The sequence below is a fragment of the Carassius auratus genome, chromosome 26 (assembly GCF_003368295.1).
Source record: "Carassius auratus strain Wakin chromosome 26, ASM336829v1, whole genome shotgun sequence".
Taxonomy (NCBI): Eukaryota; Metazoa; Chordata; class Actinopteri; order Cypriniformes; family Cyprinidae; genus Carassius; species Carassius auratus.
In genome coordinates this window covers 10,230,806-10,253,018 of record NC_039268.1, presented here as the reverse complement: position 1 = coordinate 10,253,018, position 22,213 = coordinate 10,230,806, and the positions used below count along the sequence as shown (strand labels likewise).

Genomic DNA, 22,213 nt, shown 5'->3' with positions numbered 1-22,213 from the left:
CGTTCCAGCATGATAACATGCCATGTCACAAAGACAGGTGATGTCATTGAGTTTAGGACAATGGTCTCCTGGGAATGGCATGAATGTGCAGCTGATGTTAATGTGTGATATTCTCATGTCAATACGGACTAGAACCTCCAAGGAATGTTTCTGCTTGTTAAATCCATTCCATCAAGAATTCATGCCAGTTAAATTAGTCATTAGAATTTAAAGGATTAGTTCACTTCCAGAAAAAAAAAAAAAAAAAAAAAAAACAATAGAATAATTTACTCACCCCCATGTCATCCGAGATATTCATGTGTTTCTTTCTTCAGTCGAAAAGAAAATAAGGTTTTGAGGAAAACATTCCAGAATTCTTCTCAGTATAATGGACTTCAATGGGAGCCAATGGGTTCAAGGTCCAGTTTCAGTGCTGCTTCAAGGGTTTCTACACAATCCCAGCCCAAGGAATAAGGGTCTTATCTAGCAAAACGAAAAAAAAAAAAAAATGTATATATATATATATATATATATATATATATATATATATATATATATATATATATATATATATATATATATATATATAATACTTTTTAACCACAAATGCTCTTCTTGCACTAGCTCGACCTCACACATTGCAGTCACGTTGGAAAGTTTATGTGAGACGTATGCAGAAGTACTGACCCAGTGTTTACAAAGCGAAAGTGCAAAGAAAGTCAAACACCATTTACAAAAAAAAAATAAAATTAAAAAAGAAAGTAAAACAATGATGTCTGACGATTTTAAAGTTGGAAGAGAAGATGAGATGTTTTTCGCCCTGCTCTTTTTTTTGAAACGGAGTATACAGATGAAGAACTAACCGTGCACTTGACCTTTCCAGCATGATTATATAATGCGGAAAGTCACACGTCGCAGAGCTAATACAATCAATTTTGGTTAAAAAGTATACAAGAATGACAGATCGTTTCACTAAAAACTTACATTCCTCAACTGGGATCACGGAGCTGCATTGAAACTGCATTCTGGAACTTCAATCTGCTGCATCCCAATAAAGTCCACTATATGGAGAAAAATCATGAAATCCTCAAATACCTTAATCATCTTTTGACTGAAGAAAGAAAGACATGAACATCTTCAATTACACAGGGATGAATAAATTATCAGGATTTTTTTATTCTTGAAGTTAACATAAAAAAAAAAAACATAAATAAAATAACATAGCAATATGGTTCTTTTAAGGTGAATCTTTGAGGCTCCTCATACAATCACGTATGTTCATCTCTCATTTTGCGTCCTGCTGTGGCTTTTAATTTGCTGCTGTCAATCATCTATGAATAATTGGCCATTTCTTGTGGTTAATGTGTTTTGTGTGAAACCTTTATTTGAGCTGTGGGGATAGTATCAACTGCTGGGTAATGAGATGTCCTTTGAAGCTCAGCCCAAAAAAAGTGTTCAAAGCTATTGTAACTTAGTTCCTCACATTCTTCAGGTTGAATTATTAATGAATATAATGTAATGAGCTTCTGAACTAAGGGATTAATATATGTGCTTCGTACATGCTAAAAATACTGATTTAACCTGTGTTGAGAAGAAAAGAAAAAGTGCATCCATGTTTAAAGTATCATACCTGGGCACACAGGGGTGGAGGGTATCCCTGGAATTTGTATTTTTTTATTTTATTATTATTATTTTTTTTTGAAGTATGCATATCACAACCATATTAGTGTCGAAGTTTCAACACTCATCCTGGAAACTGAGAATGACAAATGATACAATGAAATCCAATATTTTCTCTACTTCACAAAATGGGTTTCATTTTCCTAGTGGGTCCACCATTTGAAACATTATCTTGGCACTGGTACAGTATTCAGGATAATCTTGAATAGCACTGGAAATCCTATGAAAAAAAAAAACACTGATTTCCTTTTATGAAATGGGGCAAGTCTTATTTTCTGTGGAATCTTGCATTTGTTTAATAGCACATCAACATTACAGAGATGAACATTTAGCTGTTAAAATTGCTTTTGCGACCTCTGAATGAAATTTTCCCCAGTCTTGACATTAATTAAATAATTTTATGTAAGCACATCAAGCTAATCTGTCTAAGCCAATGCAACCATAACATCACTTATGCAGTCTTTTGTGTAAGCTAATGCTGAAAGACTCTAGGGCAGTGAATAAACATTTCTTGAATAGTTCATGTATTTTAAGCTACATAAGCTTGCAGCTAGTAACTAGTAGGCTCAACTTTGGGTAATTTTCTGTGTATTTATAGTTATTTTTTAAAATATATTCTAAAGTATATATTTCAAGGTATTATAAAAAAAATCTAGCAGGGGCTGTACAGCAGCAATTAAACTGTAAATCACATTTTTTTGAGACACATGCATTTGTCTATCAGTCAAAACTATTATATCAAACATGATTTTGATTTATATATATATATATATATATATATATATATATATATATATATATATATATATATATATATATATATATACATATATTAGGGGTGTAACGATACGCGTATTCGTATTGAACCGTTCGGTACGAGGCTTTCGGTTCGTTACACGGTACGCATTATGTATACCGAATGGTTCGTTGGACTAATTAATTATATTTGAAAAAAAAAAAAAAGAAAGAGAAATATAATGATATGCGTTCAACAAGGTAGCCCAATAACCCAAAGACGTAACAGGCAACGCCCCTGATACTCCCAAAGAAGAAAAAAACACCGACTGCAATGTTTATGTTAGGCTACTCAGTCAGGCGCTCGCTCACTCAGTACGCACTGAAGGCTCGTTGCAAAATGGCCAATGCGTTTAACAGACCAGAAATAGAAGATCCTCCAATAACCAACAGGTCTTTGGGTGCACTTTGGATTCCCTTTAAGCTATAATGGTGATGGCAAGAGAGTGGTGGATAAAAAAACAACGGTATGTCGCATCTGCTACATGACGATAGGGTACACTAGCGGGAATGCAAAAAAACAAAAACAAAAAAACACCAGCGGGAATACTTGAAACATGTCAACTCATTTACCCCGACATCACCTTAGTGTGTCAGTATCTGGGAAAAGACGAAAAAAAGGAGAAACATACACGCAACAAACTATCCCTGCAGCATCAAACTATCCCTCTGTTAAATGCATTAGACATTTTGCAACGAGCCTTCAGCGCGTGCTGAGTGAGCGAGCGCCTTTGGGGCCGTTCACATATCGCGCCTAAAAACACGTGGAAAACACTAGGCGCGTCTTTCTCCTCCTTTCCAAAGCGCTCGGGCTCTTGCGCTCATGAGGCGTCTGTCTTTGCTAAGCAACAATGACATGCTCTCTCCATGAGACGCGGAAATTTCAGCAAAGGATAAATGGATCTGCAGCTCTAAAAATCGCTTGCAGTAGGCTAGCTCTGCTACTAAATTTATTTCAAAACTGCAATCCATATACAACTATGATCAGCTGTTCCTTCATCTTGGCTGAGCTTCCAACGTTGTTACGGGAAAGGATGAAGCTGATTGGTTAGTTCTTGTCACATGACCCGCGGTGCGCTTGCGGCATTCTGAAAAGTTGAGATGTTTTTACATTTTGCTGTATCTAAAACGTACCGAACCGAACCGAACCGTGACATCAGTGTATTGTATCGAACCGAACCGTGAATTTTGTGAACCGTTACACCCCTAATATATATATTATTTCCCCCTTTTCTTTCTTTCTTTCTTTCTTTCTTTCTTTCTTTTTCTTTTTTTTTTCATACCACAAATAAATAAATAGCAATACAGAAAATGACACCAATTCAAATATTATTCGGTTAGATACAAATCATTGTAGAATGTTGATAATTAAACAGTTTTGATTCCCAATGACTTCCGTTGTACTGACTAATAGTTAATGGGAAAATGGTACAGTCAATAAGAACATACCAATATAACAATACCAACATTATCTGTATTATTTTAACACACTGTACCAAACCAAGCATGGCATTGGTAACTAGAAATTGTTGTTAACCTCGGGTCCTCAGGCAATTTAATTGACTTATTATAAGGGAGGCTGTTTCTTTGTTTGTTTTCTCTTTCAACTAATAATTACAGGCAATTTAGAGCAATTAGGGATTGTGCCAAGGATCTAAAATTCCAGGAGATGGTAAAGTTCAATGATCACTCATGAGAAAACCTATATTGATCAACCTATACATTTAAATATTGGGTCAGGCATGTCCACCTCAGTATTTATAGTTATGGCCCAGGATTATGCCTTGAATAAGACAAATTACTTTATTTTTATTTTTTTCTCTCTTTTGGAATCTCCTCATGAAAATATGAGAATGACAGATTTTTAATAAATCAAGCTCAAAGATGTTAGACCTGTTATACTGCCCTGGTGGCTCCTTAATTAATCTAAAGGCGAACTATGTCAATATTGACCTGGTGGAAAAGAAACAAATGACAATGGGCCATATTAATGATGTGAATCAAAGGATAAATAATTAATGGTTTGCTAATAATTAAACTGATTAATTCTAATGCATTATTAAAGGTACACATAAATGTATTTTCTCTCAAAATAAGCCCAGAATTATTAAAGTTTGACTGCATGAATGAACAAATGTTTGTTATTTGTGTATTCATATCTTTCTGAAATGGATTTGTGAATATCCAACAGGCATTCCAATTAATCATTTGACATGTGTAGATGCAAATCCTAAATATTTTACTCCATGTATTCCACCGCATCAGCAAACAAGTTGTATGGATAAAATTTGGTATTACTGCATGCAAAAAGTCTTATTTAAATAACTGTCCATTATATTTTCACATTTTGATTTGTGTGCAATTTTGCTTAGTACATCACCAGCAATATGCCAACAAAGCTAACACACAATCTGTTAGACTGGACATTCATTAAGAGTCCTTAAAAAGGGCACTGCACATATTCCAGATGCATTCATACTGCCACCACTCTGGAACATTAGAAAAGGGGGTACACCAAAACTATGTGGTCACATGCACATTTTATGCATACAGTATGTAATTAGGCATAGGTATATGTGTCTATGAACACATGACCCTGCAGTGAAGATCTAAGACATTTGCTTTCTATGGCTCACCAGTTCCACAGACACTTACCCCTTTCTTTTTACTCATCTCCATCTTCTGTCAGAGGAGAGAGATCTACTGTCCTACACACATGTGCTATCGCTCGGGCATATACCCATGAAGCAGCTGTGTGCTCTTAGCCAAAACACACTTTTCACAGTTATTTTAAACATTAACCTGATCTCCACTGCCAAAATGAGGAGTTGTGTGCTTTAAAACAAAGTGTCACTAGTGGGACTAAATGGAACTGCAAAAATAATGATAGTTATCAAAAAGGTCTCCTAAAAACTTTCTTAAACACTTGTGTGCCTTAGAAGGTACCAGTTGTTGTCTAATTGCAAAAAGTTGTCTAAAAGGTCCCTAATTGCTAGAAATTGCCTGTAATTAATAGTTGATTAATATATATATATATATATATATATATATATATATATATATATATATATGAGAGGATAAATGTGAAATATAGAATGAGAAACATTGTATATAATATGCAATGTCAAAATGCATTGCCTTCTCACTTTTCAGTTCGAATAAAGTGCTGCCAAAATCCTGCCAAATATTGATTCCACAAAGTTGAAAATATGTTAAATTTGATATTGTGAAGTAGAATAGAAAGGCAAACATCTAAAATGTTCAGCATGGCAGATTTGATGCTGTCAAATTCACCAAATATATATTTATTTTTTATTTCCTTTTTTTATTTTTTGAAAAACAAGAAGTCTGAAAATGACATTATTAATTATTTTAGGTAACTGGATGTTAAAAATTTATGAAAGAGTAGTTTGGGAAAGAGTAGAATGTGTGACATTTTACTGATTACATATTTATAAATGCGTCATCCAATCCTGGCTCAAGTTGTTCCTTAGCATCTGTAGCATGATTTTTCTTTTTTAAGGATGGTCAATAAAAAATAAAAAAACACACCAAAAAAGGCATGCAAAACTTCAAACTCTGTGTGCAAAGTCCTTTAGTCTGAAGCTATGCAACATTCACTTTTGTGGCTGGAAACATATACTGTAAAGCTGCACCATTGCAGAGCTTTGTATAATACAAGCCTCTTTAGGAGGGTTGTACAAAAGAAGTCATTACTCAGAAAGAACCATGTAAAAGGATCTGTGCAGTTTGCCAAAATTCATAACACTGATGCATTGGTGAAGGGAAAGATTTAGAGTCCAGGACAGAGCTGTTTAGCTAGAAGTCAAACCGATCTGTGTGATGCAAACCTAACAATACACAGAGCACACCACATCTAGAATGAAGTATGGTGGTGGAAGTATCACGCCATAGGGTTACTTTGCATCAGCAGGAACAGAACATCTTATTAAAAGAAAGAAAAATGGAAGACCCAATGCAGAGAAATAATGCAAGAGAATATCATTTGACTTGATATAAACTGAATCTTGGTAGCTCATCTTTGAAAAGATCAATAACTCAATTCCATGTTAGGCTACATAACCTAAAAATATCTAAATGTGGGAATTGATGCTAAAGTTGCATCACTTTTTGTCAACAATATTGTATTACATGAAAAAAAAAAAAACATGAACAGTTTACAGCTTAATACATTTTGAGTGAACCTAAATGCAATCACACTGTATTTGTAATTTGGTAAAGGTACAAACATACTGGAACAGTATCTGCAGATTTTAAGATTCAAGCGTTTACTGCTGGGTCATCATTCATAGAGGAAAGGAGAGAGAAATGCAGTCTTACAAGGTTGCTAATCATAGGGTGTCCAACTGTATCATACAAGTCATTCATTTAATTAAAAAGTCTAGCCTTTAGGCTGAGACTTTTGTGCTGTATTATTAATATCATATCTTGTGATGAACCCAAACTAATAAAACAAAAGAAGAGAAAAGCAGTGCATAATTATTCAGGATCTAATCGTGATCACCTCTTGGCAAAGTTATTACATGTCTTTTTTTTTTTTTTTTTTCTCTAGTCCAACCTCATAATCCCTGTTGTGTGGTGCTTATGGCCCAGCATGGGTGTGTTATTCACACTCTAGTGATTTACATGCTACTTGCTTTAGTTTATACAGCTTGACATCCAACAATCCTCTGTTAACTGAAGACATATTGGAACCTGCATACACTCTCAGTGTGAGCCAATGTTAACACACAGTGCTGCATATATAATGAGCCAAGGTCATTTACAGAAACACCAGAAACCTGATGCTCATTCTGCATTTCATTAAAGGTTTCTTTTTGACTGTTTATTATTTATCTTTTTTGGGCACTTTATTCTCCCCCTCATTTGCAGACCAAAATGCAAGACTACTGAAGATTACAATTAATATTATTAATATTTTATAATAGTAAAACATTGTTCAGGAAAATATGTTATCTACAAAATGTATTTATTCATTTAGAGAAATATTTCCAAGTTGTAATGACTAATCCTCATTGTGTTACAATAGTTGGTTTCAGCAGACTTTCTTCAAACTTGAAATAAATCATTTTGGAAATGATTTTCTTTTAATATTTAAGCTGCTGTTTTAAAATCTGTTCCCCCATTTTATCCTCTTTACTTCTCCCCTGTTGTTGACAGTAGGAGCCAACACAGTCAAAGGCGATGATTTCACCAATAATGAGAGTGGCGAAAATAAAGGTATTTTTTCCATCTTTTTTCTATTTTTAACAACAACAAAAAAAAGATTCCAGCCTGAAACCTGCATGAAAGCGAAACCAATTTTTTCCTGTAATGAATTCTTTAGGTTTATTTAATTTTGTTCTTACGTTTTTTGGCCATCGAAGCGCACCATCATAATGCACATCTTTTTGACACCTCTTTCCTCTTTGGCGATTCCTAGCACCGCGCTGAAGGACTGAGTGAAAAGGCTAAAGTTTGCCTCCGCAGAAAACACAAGAACATCCATAAAATAACACTTGTTCCCACATAAATACTGCCTTCTCCCAGTGCTGCAAAGTGAAAGATGGTCGACGAAAGTCTGCATGCCTTTTTTTCCTCTCCTCCTCAAAGAAAAGATTAAACAAGTCATGTTTCCCTCTTTTTTTCTCAGTTTTGCCATTATTTTTCTTTCATTGCCCGGTGAAGCATGAGCACTAACCTGTGTTGTTTTGACGGTGGAAATCTGTTCATTTGTAACTCCTGTCGGATGCTGTGTTAAAGAAACTCTTCTCACCGTAATATTAATGGCTTGCTCTTTTGCATCCCATTATACTTGGACAGATAATATTTTGTAAGACACAACACATTATAAGATGCCATGAACGGGTAGAGCCGTGTGAATGTATGTTTTATACACGGTGGTCAAAGTGTATGAAAAAAAAAAAAGAAAAAACAAGGTGGATGCTTTTAGCTGACTCCATGCAATAATGAAAAACAGTAAAAAAACAAAAAAAAAACAAAAAGAAAAAACTAAATAAATTAAATAAATGTCGATAAAGATTCATTTTGCGATTAAAACCTTTAAATGGTAGATTATTATTGTCAACAATAATTCAATATTTTGCAGAATGTGTCATTAATAAACATGACACTAAAACTGTTAGTAGGTGACAGCAAGCCCGTTTTATTAAATGATTAACTGAATTATTCAAATCAAATGATTGGTTCAAAATAGCTGATTCAATTAGAAACGAAGCAATCTTCATTAATGGAACGTTGAATCATTGGCTCACTCGATTCTTTCAAAAATTAATTCAATCAGGAACAAAACACTGCTGTGTTGCTCTGCTCTGTTGCATACAATTAATAGCACATTTGCAATTATGTACACATGCTGATATTCAGGAAAGCACGCTTGCTTATGTGATCAAAAAAAAAAAAAAAAAACTCATACAGGAGTATTTATTTCTTTAATTACTCAATAGTGTATCATTCGTCCCTCACAGTCACACATTCAGCATAATAATGTTATGTAAGGGGAATGTCTTTAAACTTGAATCAAGAAAGTATAATACGTTCTGTTGACTTCTTTAAAAAGAACGTCAAAAGTTGTGCTTGGACCATTTTGCATGAAAAAAAAAAAAAAAAAACTATAAATCAATAAATAAACCTTGCTTGAGCTTGTATTGTGCAGCTCATTTTGAGTTCTAATTGGCCAGTCGGCGTTATTTAGTTCATAAATTATCATACATAGAGAACTGTAATATTTCATTTGCATTAAAAGTTGAATATAAAAAACAACGGTCACATTAACAAACCATTAACTACAACATTTTCCTCAATAAAGTCCTAATTGTCTGCTTATTAATAGTAAGGTAGTTTAGAGCCAGATATATGATATCTGATATATAACATATATGATAACTGACTTGATCTGTATTGGGCACAGGATGTAGTGGTGTCTCTTGACGCGTCTGATAAATTGCTTTTGTGGATCTGACTGTGGTTTGTGGCTGCCGAGGAGTCAGCTGTCATGATCTGTGAGTGATGTGTGCGATCATTGATTGCTGCTGTCCAGACTTGTTGTACTTTCTGATTGCCCTCTGATACCTGTATCTGTATGGAATAGAGCAAACACATGTTTGTAGCCAGCTGGGAAAATACTACAAGAAGAATTTTTTTGAGATCTTATTTTTGCTCTTTTACAAGGTTCCGCTTGAGCAATAACCTGAATACTATCGCTCACAAAGTTTGCTGAAAGAGATTGCATTCCTCTTGCAACCCGTCACTGTGTGGACACATAATGGTAAAATTGTCAACATCAACAGTTATTTATTATTATTATTATATATATTTTTTAAAGCAGTTCCCAAACAAAAAATTAAAGTTTGTCATTGTTTACTAATGATTACTCACTGATAAACAACTAGTTAATATTGAGGATTTGTTAATCATTTTCTCATGTGCCATATAGCTTAACAATGTTGTAATGTTGAGTATGAGCAATTGAACATTTCTTTATTTAGTCTGGACACATGTTTTCTACAGGCCAATTATTTGTGTGTGGTGTTTCGTGTATAATTGAAAATATTGCTTACGGCACATTTTCTATAATATAAAATATGCATACATTTATGGGGGGAAAGTCATGTTTCTCATCAGTGAATTGGTAATTAAAAGGGAAATATCAGCTATAAGAATAGACTTAGACTGTGGACTGAGTTGCCCAGATGGCATATTAACATTTACAAATGCCTGTTTAATCTCTGCATTTTGAAATTAGGCTGCCTTCAAAAGAAACACTGTTAAGTCCTGTAATACCTCTACCGAACGCTTCTTGTTCTGAAGAGACGAAGGTGGTGTTTTCAGAAGGGCAGGATCGATGCTCTCTGTCTGTGTGAACATCTGCAGTGGCGATGAATTACTCTTCCTGGCTCCCTTGAGGTTGTACCTATACCATAAGACTCCCCTGCAAAATCACCCTACAGCAATGCACCAGCCTATGCAATTCCCTGCCACCTTTGAAAACTCACCCAGAAAGACTCTTTAAATGCATGGAAATGAAAGAGAAAGCTATTCTTTCAGGCTGTTGTCCCTTTTAAAAGGATGACACTATTTAGACTCAGCCTGTACAGAAAGGAAGAGCTTTAGTTTGGAAATGAATGAGTGAAAGAATATCACTTGTCAACCATGCCTTAATTGGTTAACATGGGTTCTGAATGAAGGGCCTACGGCATTACTTTAACCGCTTTATTAAAGGTTTATGTTGAAAGCTTACATTTGAGATCCAGTAGCAGTACATGAATATCAAATATGGTGCATGTCCAGAAGCCACGGTTGACTTCTGCTTGATATGAGGCCAATAATTGGCATACAATTGCCTTTAATGATATATTAGAGCTAGGTTTTCGCTGGCGTGCCTGCCCTGTATTGCTGTGCATAACAATTCTGTGTTACAGCTGAACAGACTGACTGAACAGCTCAGCACTGTACAGACTGCATGGTCATTAACAGCCATCCTTCCCCACTAACACTTCTGGGAACAGGTTATTCAAAACTGAAAATTCAATCATTATTTTCTTATCTTTCAAAACCAGTTTGACTTGCTTTCTTCTGTGGAACATAAATACATTATTTGTATTTTTTTATGTTAAATGTTATAGCAAAAGTAGAAAATGTAAAATTAAACTATATATGAAGAGTTTATTTGCAGAAAAAAAAAAGATAACTAAATTTTTAACAATTGTGGATTCTAATGAATCTCGATGAAGCTGCAGTTTGATTATTTCGATTAAGTAAAAAAAAAAAAACAAATGCAGCTAACAGTAAAACACAATAAAAACCTGACAACAACAATAAAAAGAAGAAAAAAAGGGAGTTATCTGTTTCTCCAAATATACTCTCTGTATATATTTCATTATGTATGCATACATACAGTATATATAAATTGATTTATGCATATACTAAAAATATATGTAAGTTCGGGGTCAAGTATTTTTGGTAAAATTTAAAATATAATCATTATAACTGTAGTATTAATGCTAAATTATGTCTTTTAATGCACCTTATAATGCATTGTACAGTCTCATGAATAGTTGTAACCACAGTTAGTACACTACATACATTACATAACACTTATCAATTGATTGTTACATTATGCATTTTAGATGTGAATTTGGTCATAATCATTTATGACTAGACACACAAATGTATTGTATATATCCCTTTATAATAGATTATACATAAATACATTATGTAAAATGTTATTTTTTGAAGGTAAAAAAAAAAAAAAAAATCAATCAGCAAAACCAGTTTCAAATGCTGATAACCAAGAAAAATTTCCTGAGGAAGTTTCATGTGACACTGCAGAGTAGAATAATGGCTGCTAAAGTTCATCTTTGCACCACATGAATAAATTACTGCAACAGACAATTACAATGTGTTCTTTTGAATAATTTCACAATATTGCACATTTTATACATGCAACACTGTATTTCATTTTACACACATTTTACACTGTATTTCCTGATCAAATAAAAACTTTGGCGAGCATAATAGACTTTTTTTGAAAAGCCAGTACATTCTGCTAAATAGCTCCTTCTGTTTTCCATAGTAGTCATACAGGTCTGAGATGACACGAGGACGAGGAAATGCTGACAGAATTTTCATTTTGAGGTGAACTATCTCTTTAATAAGAACTGTTGAGTCTAATGAAGAATTCAGCTCTTTCTCTCTCGTTCTTGCTCTGTATAAAGATGAGTAATGTGTGCAGTGCCGTGCAGCACATGAGGGAATATATTATCCTCCTCGGCCTGTCCTGGCAATGATGAATGTCCAGGGTGTGTGCACTGCAGAGTCACCCCCACTCACTCTCTCCTTTCGTTCATTCAACCCTTCCCTTTTCTCTCTATCTCTTTGACACTCTTGCTCTCTATATCTTTTCCTTTTATTTTATTTCTGTCTTTCATGTTCTCTCATCCTCTTTACCAGTGTCTTCTTGTCACTGCACAGTTCCACAGACAAAACAAGAAAGGGAACTTGTATAACATCTAAGCCTTGGCACTGACAGGATGGGGTCAAAGTGGACGCCTAAAGGCCCATTCACTCTGAAGATGTTCTTGTATCTGCCTGGGCTGTTCTTCCATGTAAATATGCTCTAGAAGAAGTGAGTGAATGAGTAACTAACACAACTACTATCAGGAATGGATAAAGAAATAAAGTGGATAAGATGCATAGAATATAAGTGATTAATTTGGTTGTTGCTACAGCAGAGTTAAGTTACAAAATGGACTAAAGATAAACTGTTGTTTCCAATAACTAATAAGGTGAAGCAACACATTTTGTGAGCAAATTAAATATTGTTTGTTGTTATTTACTGATAATAGCTATGCAACATATTTGGATTACTTGTATGATGTCTTTATGAACTTTTTGAAACTTGAACATTTTGTCAGTGCATGGAGTCTCATGAGAGAATATTACAAATGTTTTAATCTGTGTTTGTAAGGGTTTGGAACACATAAAGGGTGAGTAAATAATGGCTGAATTTTGAATTAAGGGTTAAGTAGCACTTTAACCATAACATTTGTTTGCAATAAGGAAAAGTGAAACTGTAGAGTATTGCAGTAGTAACTCAAAGTGGTTAAATTCCACTGGAGTGCATAACTGATAAAATTAATATTGTGAATTACTTTTTTTTTGACAAAAGCTAGGAAAAAAAATAAATAAAAAATAAAAATCAGTTCAGCTTTTAAAAACGAGATGTTCGGTTCCATTTCACTGTGCCAGCAGTAGCTGTTTTTGCATGCAAGAACTAATTCTGGGTGTACAGCCCCCGAATCATCAATCCCAAGGGCCAACATGTTTGCCAACTTTGCAGGTTTCCAATGCCAGTTGAGTTTCAACACACCTGGGATGCAAAATGTGCTGCCTTCTCTGCTAACAGCCCCTCCAATATGTCCCCTTGATCTATGGGTTTCACTGTGAAGAGCCTTAAGATGTGTATAGGCATCTACTTTTAACAAGTTCATGGCAGCACTCCATTCTCGTAATGTGTTTCTGGATAGTTCTCCTTCCAATAGCTGTGGCGATGAAGGATTTAAATGGTTTTCTTGGAAGGAGCCCATGAAATTAGTACCTAAACTGCTTCTACTGGGTCAAGTTTGTCAGTTAAGATTCTCCCTAATAGAGCTCTCCAATTACGTGGGTGGAAAGTTTTGTCAGCGTTGGTAGTAATGGGTCAGGATAGGTAATCCTAGACTGGTATAAAAAGGTAAAACATCAACACAATACCTGTGTAACATCTCCACTAAACAAGAAGTCCTTGCGCAGCTATTAGTCTGCCTGGTTGAGAGGCAGAGTATTAGACAGGAGGTTCTGGCCTTGCTGATGGTCCAGCGCAATAAAGGCGCTGCGACGCTGAAAGTTGTACACCAGCAAAGAGCTGCAAAATAGATGCACTCGCATTAGTGCGCTGCCTGGCGCCCACTCAGAACCCGACCGAGATTAATCACCTGTCACGACGGGTTGTTTTCCAGCTTTCCCTCTCTTTCTCTTTCTCTCTCACTCTGTTTCCCTCTCTCTCCTTCTTTCTGTTTTCCTTTGCGGGGGAGAACGATACACAGGCTTGCCTTTAATTCTGCACGCCTGCCCACAGGCACTGTAGTTTTGTGCCAGCGCTGCAGCAGACCACGCTGTGTGTTTGTGTGCATTTGTCTGCGTGTTTGTGCACCACCTCTATGCTGTTAATGAAGCCATATGCAACAGAAACCAATAATCAAAGTACAGTGAGGTGGCTTTGGCTGAACACCAATTACTCTGGGTCTTACGCCGTACCCCTGCTGGACTCCACTCCAGTCTGAGAAGCCAACAAGGGCGTTTCTAATGCAGATATACCACTCCCACTGAGACGAGACTGTTTGCAGTAAGTGTGTTTACAGAAGTGGATGCAAACAAACACACACACACACACACACACACACACATACACACACAAACACACACCAAATGTCATAACCCCTTTTTGAAGCCATTAGCTCTCATTCCATCAGCAGTTTTGAGCAGACTGAGGAAGCTTTGATGAAATATTAGTATACACATTATCCTAATAAGAGTAACAGTGCAAACCACAGAGCATTAAAACACACTTAATTAAAGATGCAAACTGATTATTCACCCTGAAAAAAAAAACAAAAACAAAAAAAAAACAGTGTTATGACTTGTTTGTAAACAGTATTTTTTAAGGAGTCGTTGAATCAATTGTAATTCATTGTTACGTAGGTGATTTTGTGAACATTCAGAAAAGTTAACTGTCTTAAAGAAATAGTTCACCCACAAATGAAAATTCTGATTTCATTTAAGCACCCCCGTGCCATTCCAAATCTGTATGACTTTCTTTCTTCTATGGAATGTACAGTACAAATAAACACCCACCAACCATTCAGAACTGCCTTAATTCTTTATGGCACAGATTCAACAAGGTGCTGGAAGCATTTCTTAGAGATTCTGGTCCATATTGACATGAAAGCATCACACAGGTACTGCAAATTTGTTGGCTGCTCATCCATGATGCAAATCTCCTGTTCCACAACATCCCAACTGTGCTCTGTTGGATTGAGATCTGGTCACTTGTGGAGGCTATTCCAGTATTGTGAACTCATTGTCATGTTCAAGAAACCAGTTTGAGATGATTTAAGCTTTGTGACATGGAGCACTGTCCTGCTGGAAGTGGTCATAAAGGGATATGATCAACAATAGTATTCAGGTAGGTCATGGCCCTTAAACAATTCTCAACGTAATAAGAAAATATCCCCTACACCACTGCACCAACAGGAGCATCCTGAACCATTGATACAAGGCAGGATGGATCCATGCTTTCATGTTCTTTACATCAAATTCTAAAACTGCCATCTGAAAATCACAGAAGAAACCGATACTCAACAGACCAGGCAACCGTTTTCCAATCTTCTATTGTCAATTTCGGTAACCCTGTAAAAATTGTCTCATTAGTTTCCTATTCTTAGCTGACAGGAGTGGTAACCGCTGTGTTCTTCTGTTGGTTTGATATGCTGTGTTTTCAGAGATCTTGCTCTGCATATCTCAGTTGTAGCGAGTGGTTATTTGAGTTACTGTAGCCTTTCTATCAGCTCAAACCAGTCTGGCCATTCTCATCTGAACTCTGGCATCAACAAGGCATTTTCGCCCACAGAACTGCCGCTCACTGGAAATGTTCTCTTTTTTCTGACCACTCTATGTAAACCCTAGAGATGGCTTTGCATGAAAATCCCAGCAGATCAGCGGTTTGTGAAATACAGTACTCAGACTAGCCCATCTGGTACCAACAACTGAGTTATGTGCAAAGTTTTTTAAGTTTTCCCCATTCTGATGCTCAGTTTGAACTTCTCCAGATTGTTTATGAACCAAAATGTAGGGTGACCATACGTCCTATTTTTCCCGGACATGTCCTCTTTTTGGACCTAAAAAAAATGCATCTGGCCAGTGTTTCTAGTTTGCCCAAAATGTCTTGGATTTGGTTTTGGCTTTTTACCAAAAGTTGCCATTCATTGTGTGTGTTTTTGTATTAAAGCCCTGCTGTTTTCTTAATTCTGCTCCCGCTGAATTTCTGACCATTATTGCCTACTCCCAGAAACATTGTAATATTTAATATAATTTTCGCACATCAGGGAGCCGCTACCAATATGCAGAGTTAAAATCACTTTGGATGCAGCTCATGTTGGAAGCAGGGTCAACAAATCCACTTTTTTATTTTATTTTTATTTTTTAATGAAATTGGGCTGATTTTGAACTATTGTGAAGGGTTGATTTTCTCCTGTGGTTTAAAGGTGTGAAATATTGCATAAATTACATTTGCCTGAATTGCTTGTATTGAAACTGCTAAAACCGTGGTAGATGTTAAGTTTGGTGAAGGATGGCTGATGGAAGCCTTTTAGCTGTGTTTATGATCAGTCTGCACTGAATTGCTTGCATGTGATTGGCTGAATAGATATTTGCATTAACAAGCAGTTTAACAGCTGTACCTAATAAAGTGGCCGTTAAGTGGAAATATAGGCCAGTGGTTTACAGCTTCCCTTAAGATGCATTAGTTGATATTATTATATTGTTCGGCGTCTGCAGTAAAATCACTCATCTAGAACGTTTCAGTGCGTGTTTTTATTGTGACTAAACGAAAGGATACATCTGTATCTACATTTGTTGTTCCGTTCAAGACCATTAGATATCTGGTGTGAGAAATCTATAGTCCGGTAAGCCTGCCTGCAATTTGTGAAATGTTATCAAAGACTTCCTCATCCTAGGGCTTCATGTCTCGTGTTTTATAATCAGCCTCCTACACATGTACTAATCAGGGGCTTTAATCAGAACAAGAGAGACCCACAAATAACCAACTCATCTTGCAGCAATTACGGACTTCCCTGTGCATGAGCCACATCTTGAGGTGAATCTCGCCGAGGTACGATTAGTTTCAATGGAAATGTGGCTTGGTAATGGTATAAAAGAAGCACTTTAATTTGGGATATTTGTCTAATCTTCTCATTTGGGATCTTACTATTGGATTTGCTTGTCAGAGTGTAAAGCCTAATGTATTCTACTGATGTTCGTTTTTTGAGAAAAACTGCCAGTGCTTTTGTCTGGCCACTAATAGTTGGTGAGAAAGGGTTGTTTAATTATCCTACAAATATAAAAAGCGTTTACTTTATGTTCAAATGATTTTTTTCTTTTTCTTCCTGCAGACATCCATGATGAGAATGGACTGAGGCCTGTTATGGTTTATATCCATGGTGGGTCCTACATGGAAGGCACAGGCAACATGATTGACGGCAGCATTCTGGCCAGCTACGGAAATGTAATCGTGGTGACCCTGAACTATAGGCTGGGAGTGCTTGGTAAGTCATTGGTTTTTCTTTAAATGGTGGATGGTTTTGATTATGGAATGTCTTGCTGACCTCCTGTTTTATGTTCACCCTCCTACACACGCGATAAAGATATACACGTGTTAAAGTGGCTCATGATCTTGGAATAGCTGAGAAATAAAAGGGTCTCAGGCTTAAAAGTCACAGACTTTAAAATGAAGATTTCATTTTGTGTATCAGTGTGTAAAAATAAGAGGTGTTGAAATGTTTTATAAGGTCTAGTTTAATTTCCTGCAAGCAGCTATGGTCATGAAATGCATATACAATATAATTTTCCCAAATAATTTCAGTTTCTTGACCAATTATGCCTCAGTGTTATTATGCTATTATAGTATTTATTAATATTTAGAAGGAGGCAATTTCTTATATATATATATATATATATATATATATATATATATATATATATATATATATATATATATATATATATATATATATATATATATATATATTTATATTAAGGACCGATTCTCACTATTATTTAGCTGCTTATTAGCATGCATATTACTAGCATACTTGCCATTTATTAATACTTTTAAATATTATATTTAAATATACTAAAAGTCCACTCTGGATTTCATAAACTCTTCTTTCACCTTTCATTCCAGTAAACAGTTATGTTTCAGTAGGACATACATAATAATATTTAATATTAAGTATGATTAATAATTTAAGTTTACGAATCTCAGTCTCTTGGACTGTCACTTCTCCTATCGGATGTGGTGGGTAAACATTAAAAAGGATCATCGTTTTATTCACAGTCCTCCACTTCAGCTGTTTTTGTAACTAATTATCAGCCACAGCTCTGTTTGAGGCTGGCTATATTTAGACGTGTTGGAGGAAAGGGTATAGGCCTCTGCAAAAGTGTGCACTGCAGGAAAAAGACAGTAGTTGGGGGAAATAGAGGAAATTTGCAGCAAGACTGAGGACAGGAGTGAGAGAGCGCGAGCGAGGCCTTTGTTAAACGAGTTTCTGCTTCCCTGCCTGACAGTGCGCAGCATGAAGGTGATGGAGATGTTCTAAAGTGTCTGGCTGTCTCCGTCTTTATGGAGAACAGTTTGAAGTGTGGTGGCAGTGAAAAGCTGAGCCCTAGATGGAGGATAAAGTGAGATTGGAACATGTTCCCAAGCATATAAAATTGCAGGATCGTTTCCCTTTTGTACACCTTCTTCAGAGAGTGAGAGCTCTTTCTCCACAACAAAAGTCATATTTTAACACCTCGGAGGTATCTTGGATCCAGCAAGTGTGTGTGCACACTGCACAGACTGCTGTCTAGTTGGCCCGTGCCCAGTCCGCCACCAGCGAGACAGATTTTCTTCTCAGCTGTTTTTAGACCTAGTGTTGTAATGGCTTTATCCAGCTTTTAGACACATGCTCACTGATTAGCCAGCCAAGGGAGAGAGGAGCATTCCGATGTGAAAAAACGGTTTTCAGAAAGTCATGCACTCCTTTCTCAAATGGCTTGTTGGAGAACAAAAACTGTGGCTGAACATATGTAGGCACATTTAAGATTGATACTGTACACTGACTGTTTGGTATGTATAACAGGGTTGTTAGTGTCATAATCATGTAGGAAGTGATACGACTGCATGGTTGTTTATTTACATTCATTTTCATATAGGCTGCATGGGTATGCATTTGTACGGATGTGCTTTTTGCTGTCGAATGTAACTGTGTGTGTGCTATCATAGTAATTGCTTCATCTGCAGTGGGGCACATGTGGCCTGCGATGATCCAGTGGAGGCTGTTAGAATTAACTGAGATGTGTCACTGGCACATGACTCTGTTTCTCTCTCTCTCTCTCTGTCTCTCTCTCTCTCTCTCACATGGCAACGTGAGCAGACTGCTGATGTGCTTCATAATACAGCAGAATGGGTCTGTTTCTACACTTTACTCATCATCTCGGTGCATTAAGGCAAACCTGGTTCCAATTTTTCATAATGAAGTATTTATGTATGCGGCACTAAATGAAGAATTACAATGTCTGTGTTCAAACAGCAGCACTGAATAGCCTTTCTTTCTTTCTTTCTTTCTTTCTTTCTTTCTTTCTTTCTTTCTTTCTTTCTTTCTTTCTTTCTTTCTTTCTTTAAGAGAAGACTGCCAAGTGCCCTGAAATATTTAGGTATAGTTCACCCAAAAATGGAAATCTTCATTTATTTGTCCTCACGTTGGTAGAAACCAGTATTGCTTTTTTCTTTTTTCTTTTCTTTTTTTTTTTTTTCTGCTGCACACGCACACACACACACACACACACACACACACACACACACACACACACACACACACACACACACACACACACACACACACACATTTGAACAACATGAAGTACTGTACTGATCCTGTACTGAACTGATAAATCTGTAAGTATGAACAGTTCAATTTGATTGCTTCACATCTGTTAGTAAATACTCCTGCCATTCCTAAACAGTGACACAGTGAATGTAGCCAATCGGATTAAAGTTCCCTGTATAACTGATTTCTTGCTGAACCTCCAGTAGACATGCCCATCGGAAATCTGCTTCTTGAGGTTTTACAGTCTATAACCATAAAAGTGCACTGCAGAGAGTCCTGCAGAATCTCACTCTGGCTTTTGTCAAGCAAGACTCTAAAAAACCTTCCCAAATCACCCCCAGAGTCGTTTAACAGACAGTAGCTTGCGCTAATAGACCCCTTTGCAGTGGGTCAATCTCAGTGGAGCCTTTATCCTATTCACTTCTGTCTCTGTCAGTCTGTCTGGCCTGGAAGGCTCTTACAGTTTCCCTGAGGCCTCTGTGAGTAGAGTCTCCACAGCAGGGCAAGGACAGGCACAGCCCAGGGGAGCAAGGCCAAATGGGCTTCAGTCCTCTGAAATGCTTGCATGTGGGAAGAGAAATAGAGAGATTAGGAGCGACAGAGAATGAGAAACAGAGGGCTTTTTTATTTTTTGGTCGCATTTTAAGCAATAGCAATACAATGATGCTGTAATAAAGGTGAGAATGGGCTTGGGTGTCTGTGGGCATGTCATGCTGTCCTCAAATGCCGAAAGGCAGAGTTGTTTGTTGTGGTCTCGTTGTGGTAGTTCTAATGACTTTGCTTTCTTTTACACAAAAGCAGAGAGAGGCGAGGTGATGTAAGGTATTGGCAGGAGAGGTCAGTGGAGGACTGCTCCAGGTAAAATGTGTTGAGAGTTGGAGTGGACAGGAGTGAGGGATCACAGACTATTGAGTAGATTAAAGATAGCATGTCAACACTAGGAGAGGAAGGGCAGAAGAGGCTGCCAGAGAATGGGAGAGACGACATGGGACATAAGGGACAAGAACATATATTGTTATGGACATTAGATCACAGCCTAGAAGTTAGCACGTGTTTCAGGTATATTCTCAGAGAAAATATTTGAGTTCAGCCTGAATTTGATTCATGTGAAGATGGTCAGATACAACTTTAAATATGAATATCTCTGTTACTGCTTTTATATAGAGATGAACGATCCTCCTGTGTAAAGGCAGCTCCAAAGTGTTTTTGAACTCCTGATTTCACTATTTATTTAGTAGGGAATCTGGATTGGAATCTCTAGGCACCTCACAATTTGAGTTCTGATTCAGAAGGCTGCACTGTAATCATAAAACGATTATTGATGCATCTTGATGCTTTTTTTTCTGTATAGTATTTACTTTTCTCCCTTGGTACTTCGATACATACAATCTATGGTGAATTTGCTGCTAATATCTGTTATTAATTAAACAAATGGAAGTGTTCTTGATCTACATTCTTCATATATATATATATTTAAGAATTGCAAATTAATAATAAATTAAACCAATTGTATAAACTAAATATAGATTCAAAATATACAAGCAATTATAAAGTAATGAGAGAAAAAAAAAAAAAAAAAAACATGGTAACACTTTAGTATAGGGTCCAATTCACACTAATAACTAGTTGCTTATTAACATGTCTATTATCAACATATTGGCTGTTTATTAGTGCTTATAAAGTACATATAATGCATGACATCCATAATCCTACCCAATACCCTAAATTTAACAACTACCTTATAAACTATTAATAAGCAGCAGATAAGGGGTTAATTGAGGCAAAAGTCATAGTTAATGGTTAGTTAATAGTGAGAAGTGGACCCTAAAATAAAGTGTGACCAAAAACATATTACAGGCGATAAACAAAAATTACTTTTAATATCTGCTTTAAGAATCTGTAAGTTTTCAGACAGACACAGTTATGGATTTTTCTCTTTTCTCCTGAAAATATAACTGACTGCCATTACAGTACTCTTGCATCGTACAAGCATTTGGAGATTCAAGTTGATTGAGCTGCATACACAGATAATGCACACCTGCAAACGCACACAAAGTGAGGGTGAGCTTTGTGTATACAGTATGTACTGCATTCTAAATGGCATAATGCAACAGGATACTGACATCGGGATTTAAAAGGGCAAGTTGTTAAGCAAAGCGTACGTTTCTCACATGCATTATGAAGTTTTCAGAATCATTAAAGACAGACTTGCAATGCATTAGAGATGTTTTTCTCCTACTCCTATAATTTAGCATGGAAATTACCATAGTATAATCTTAAAGGTTAATACTATTACTAATAACAACAACAATCATATTACTATTACCAAATAGTTCTCATAGTTCTTATTTATTGCTAATATAAAACTACCTTTTTGAACCTTTAAACTATATGAACAATTTTAAATCTTCTAAAATGTCAGATAACTTCACTGTTTCGTGACGTGGCTAGGTTAGTTCAGGTTGTAAAATGGCATCTGAAGATTATTATTTTTTATGATATTTATGAATTATTATATTATGATATTTATGTAAATCATTACCTTGAAAAAT

General features: G+C 36.1%; 1 protein-coding gene across 1 annotated transcript in view; it reads left to right on the top strand.

Moving 5' to 3' along the window:
- LOC113044293 (neuroligin-4, X-linked-like) overlaps nt 1-22,213 on the top strand; it is a 101,256-nt gene that overhangs the window by 10,915 nt on the left and 68,128 nt on the right. The window contains exon 3 of the mRNA XM_026204130.1: nt 17,184-17,336. Within this exon, the coding sequence (XP_026059915.1) occupies nt 17,184-17,336 (153 nt within the window). The remainder of the gene's footprint in view (nt 1-17,183; nt 17,337-22,213) is intronic.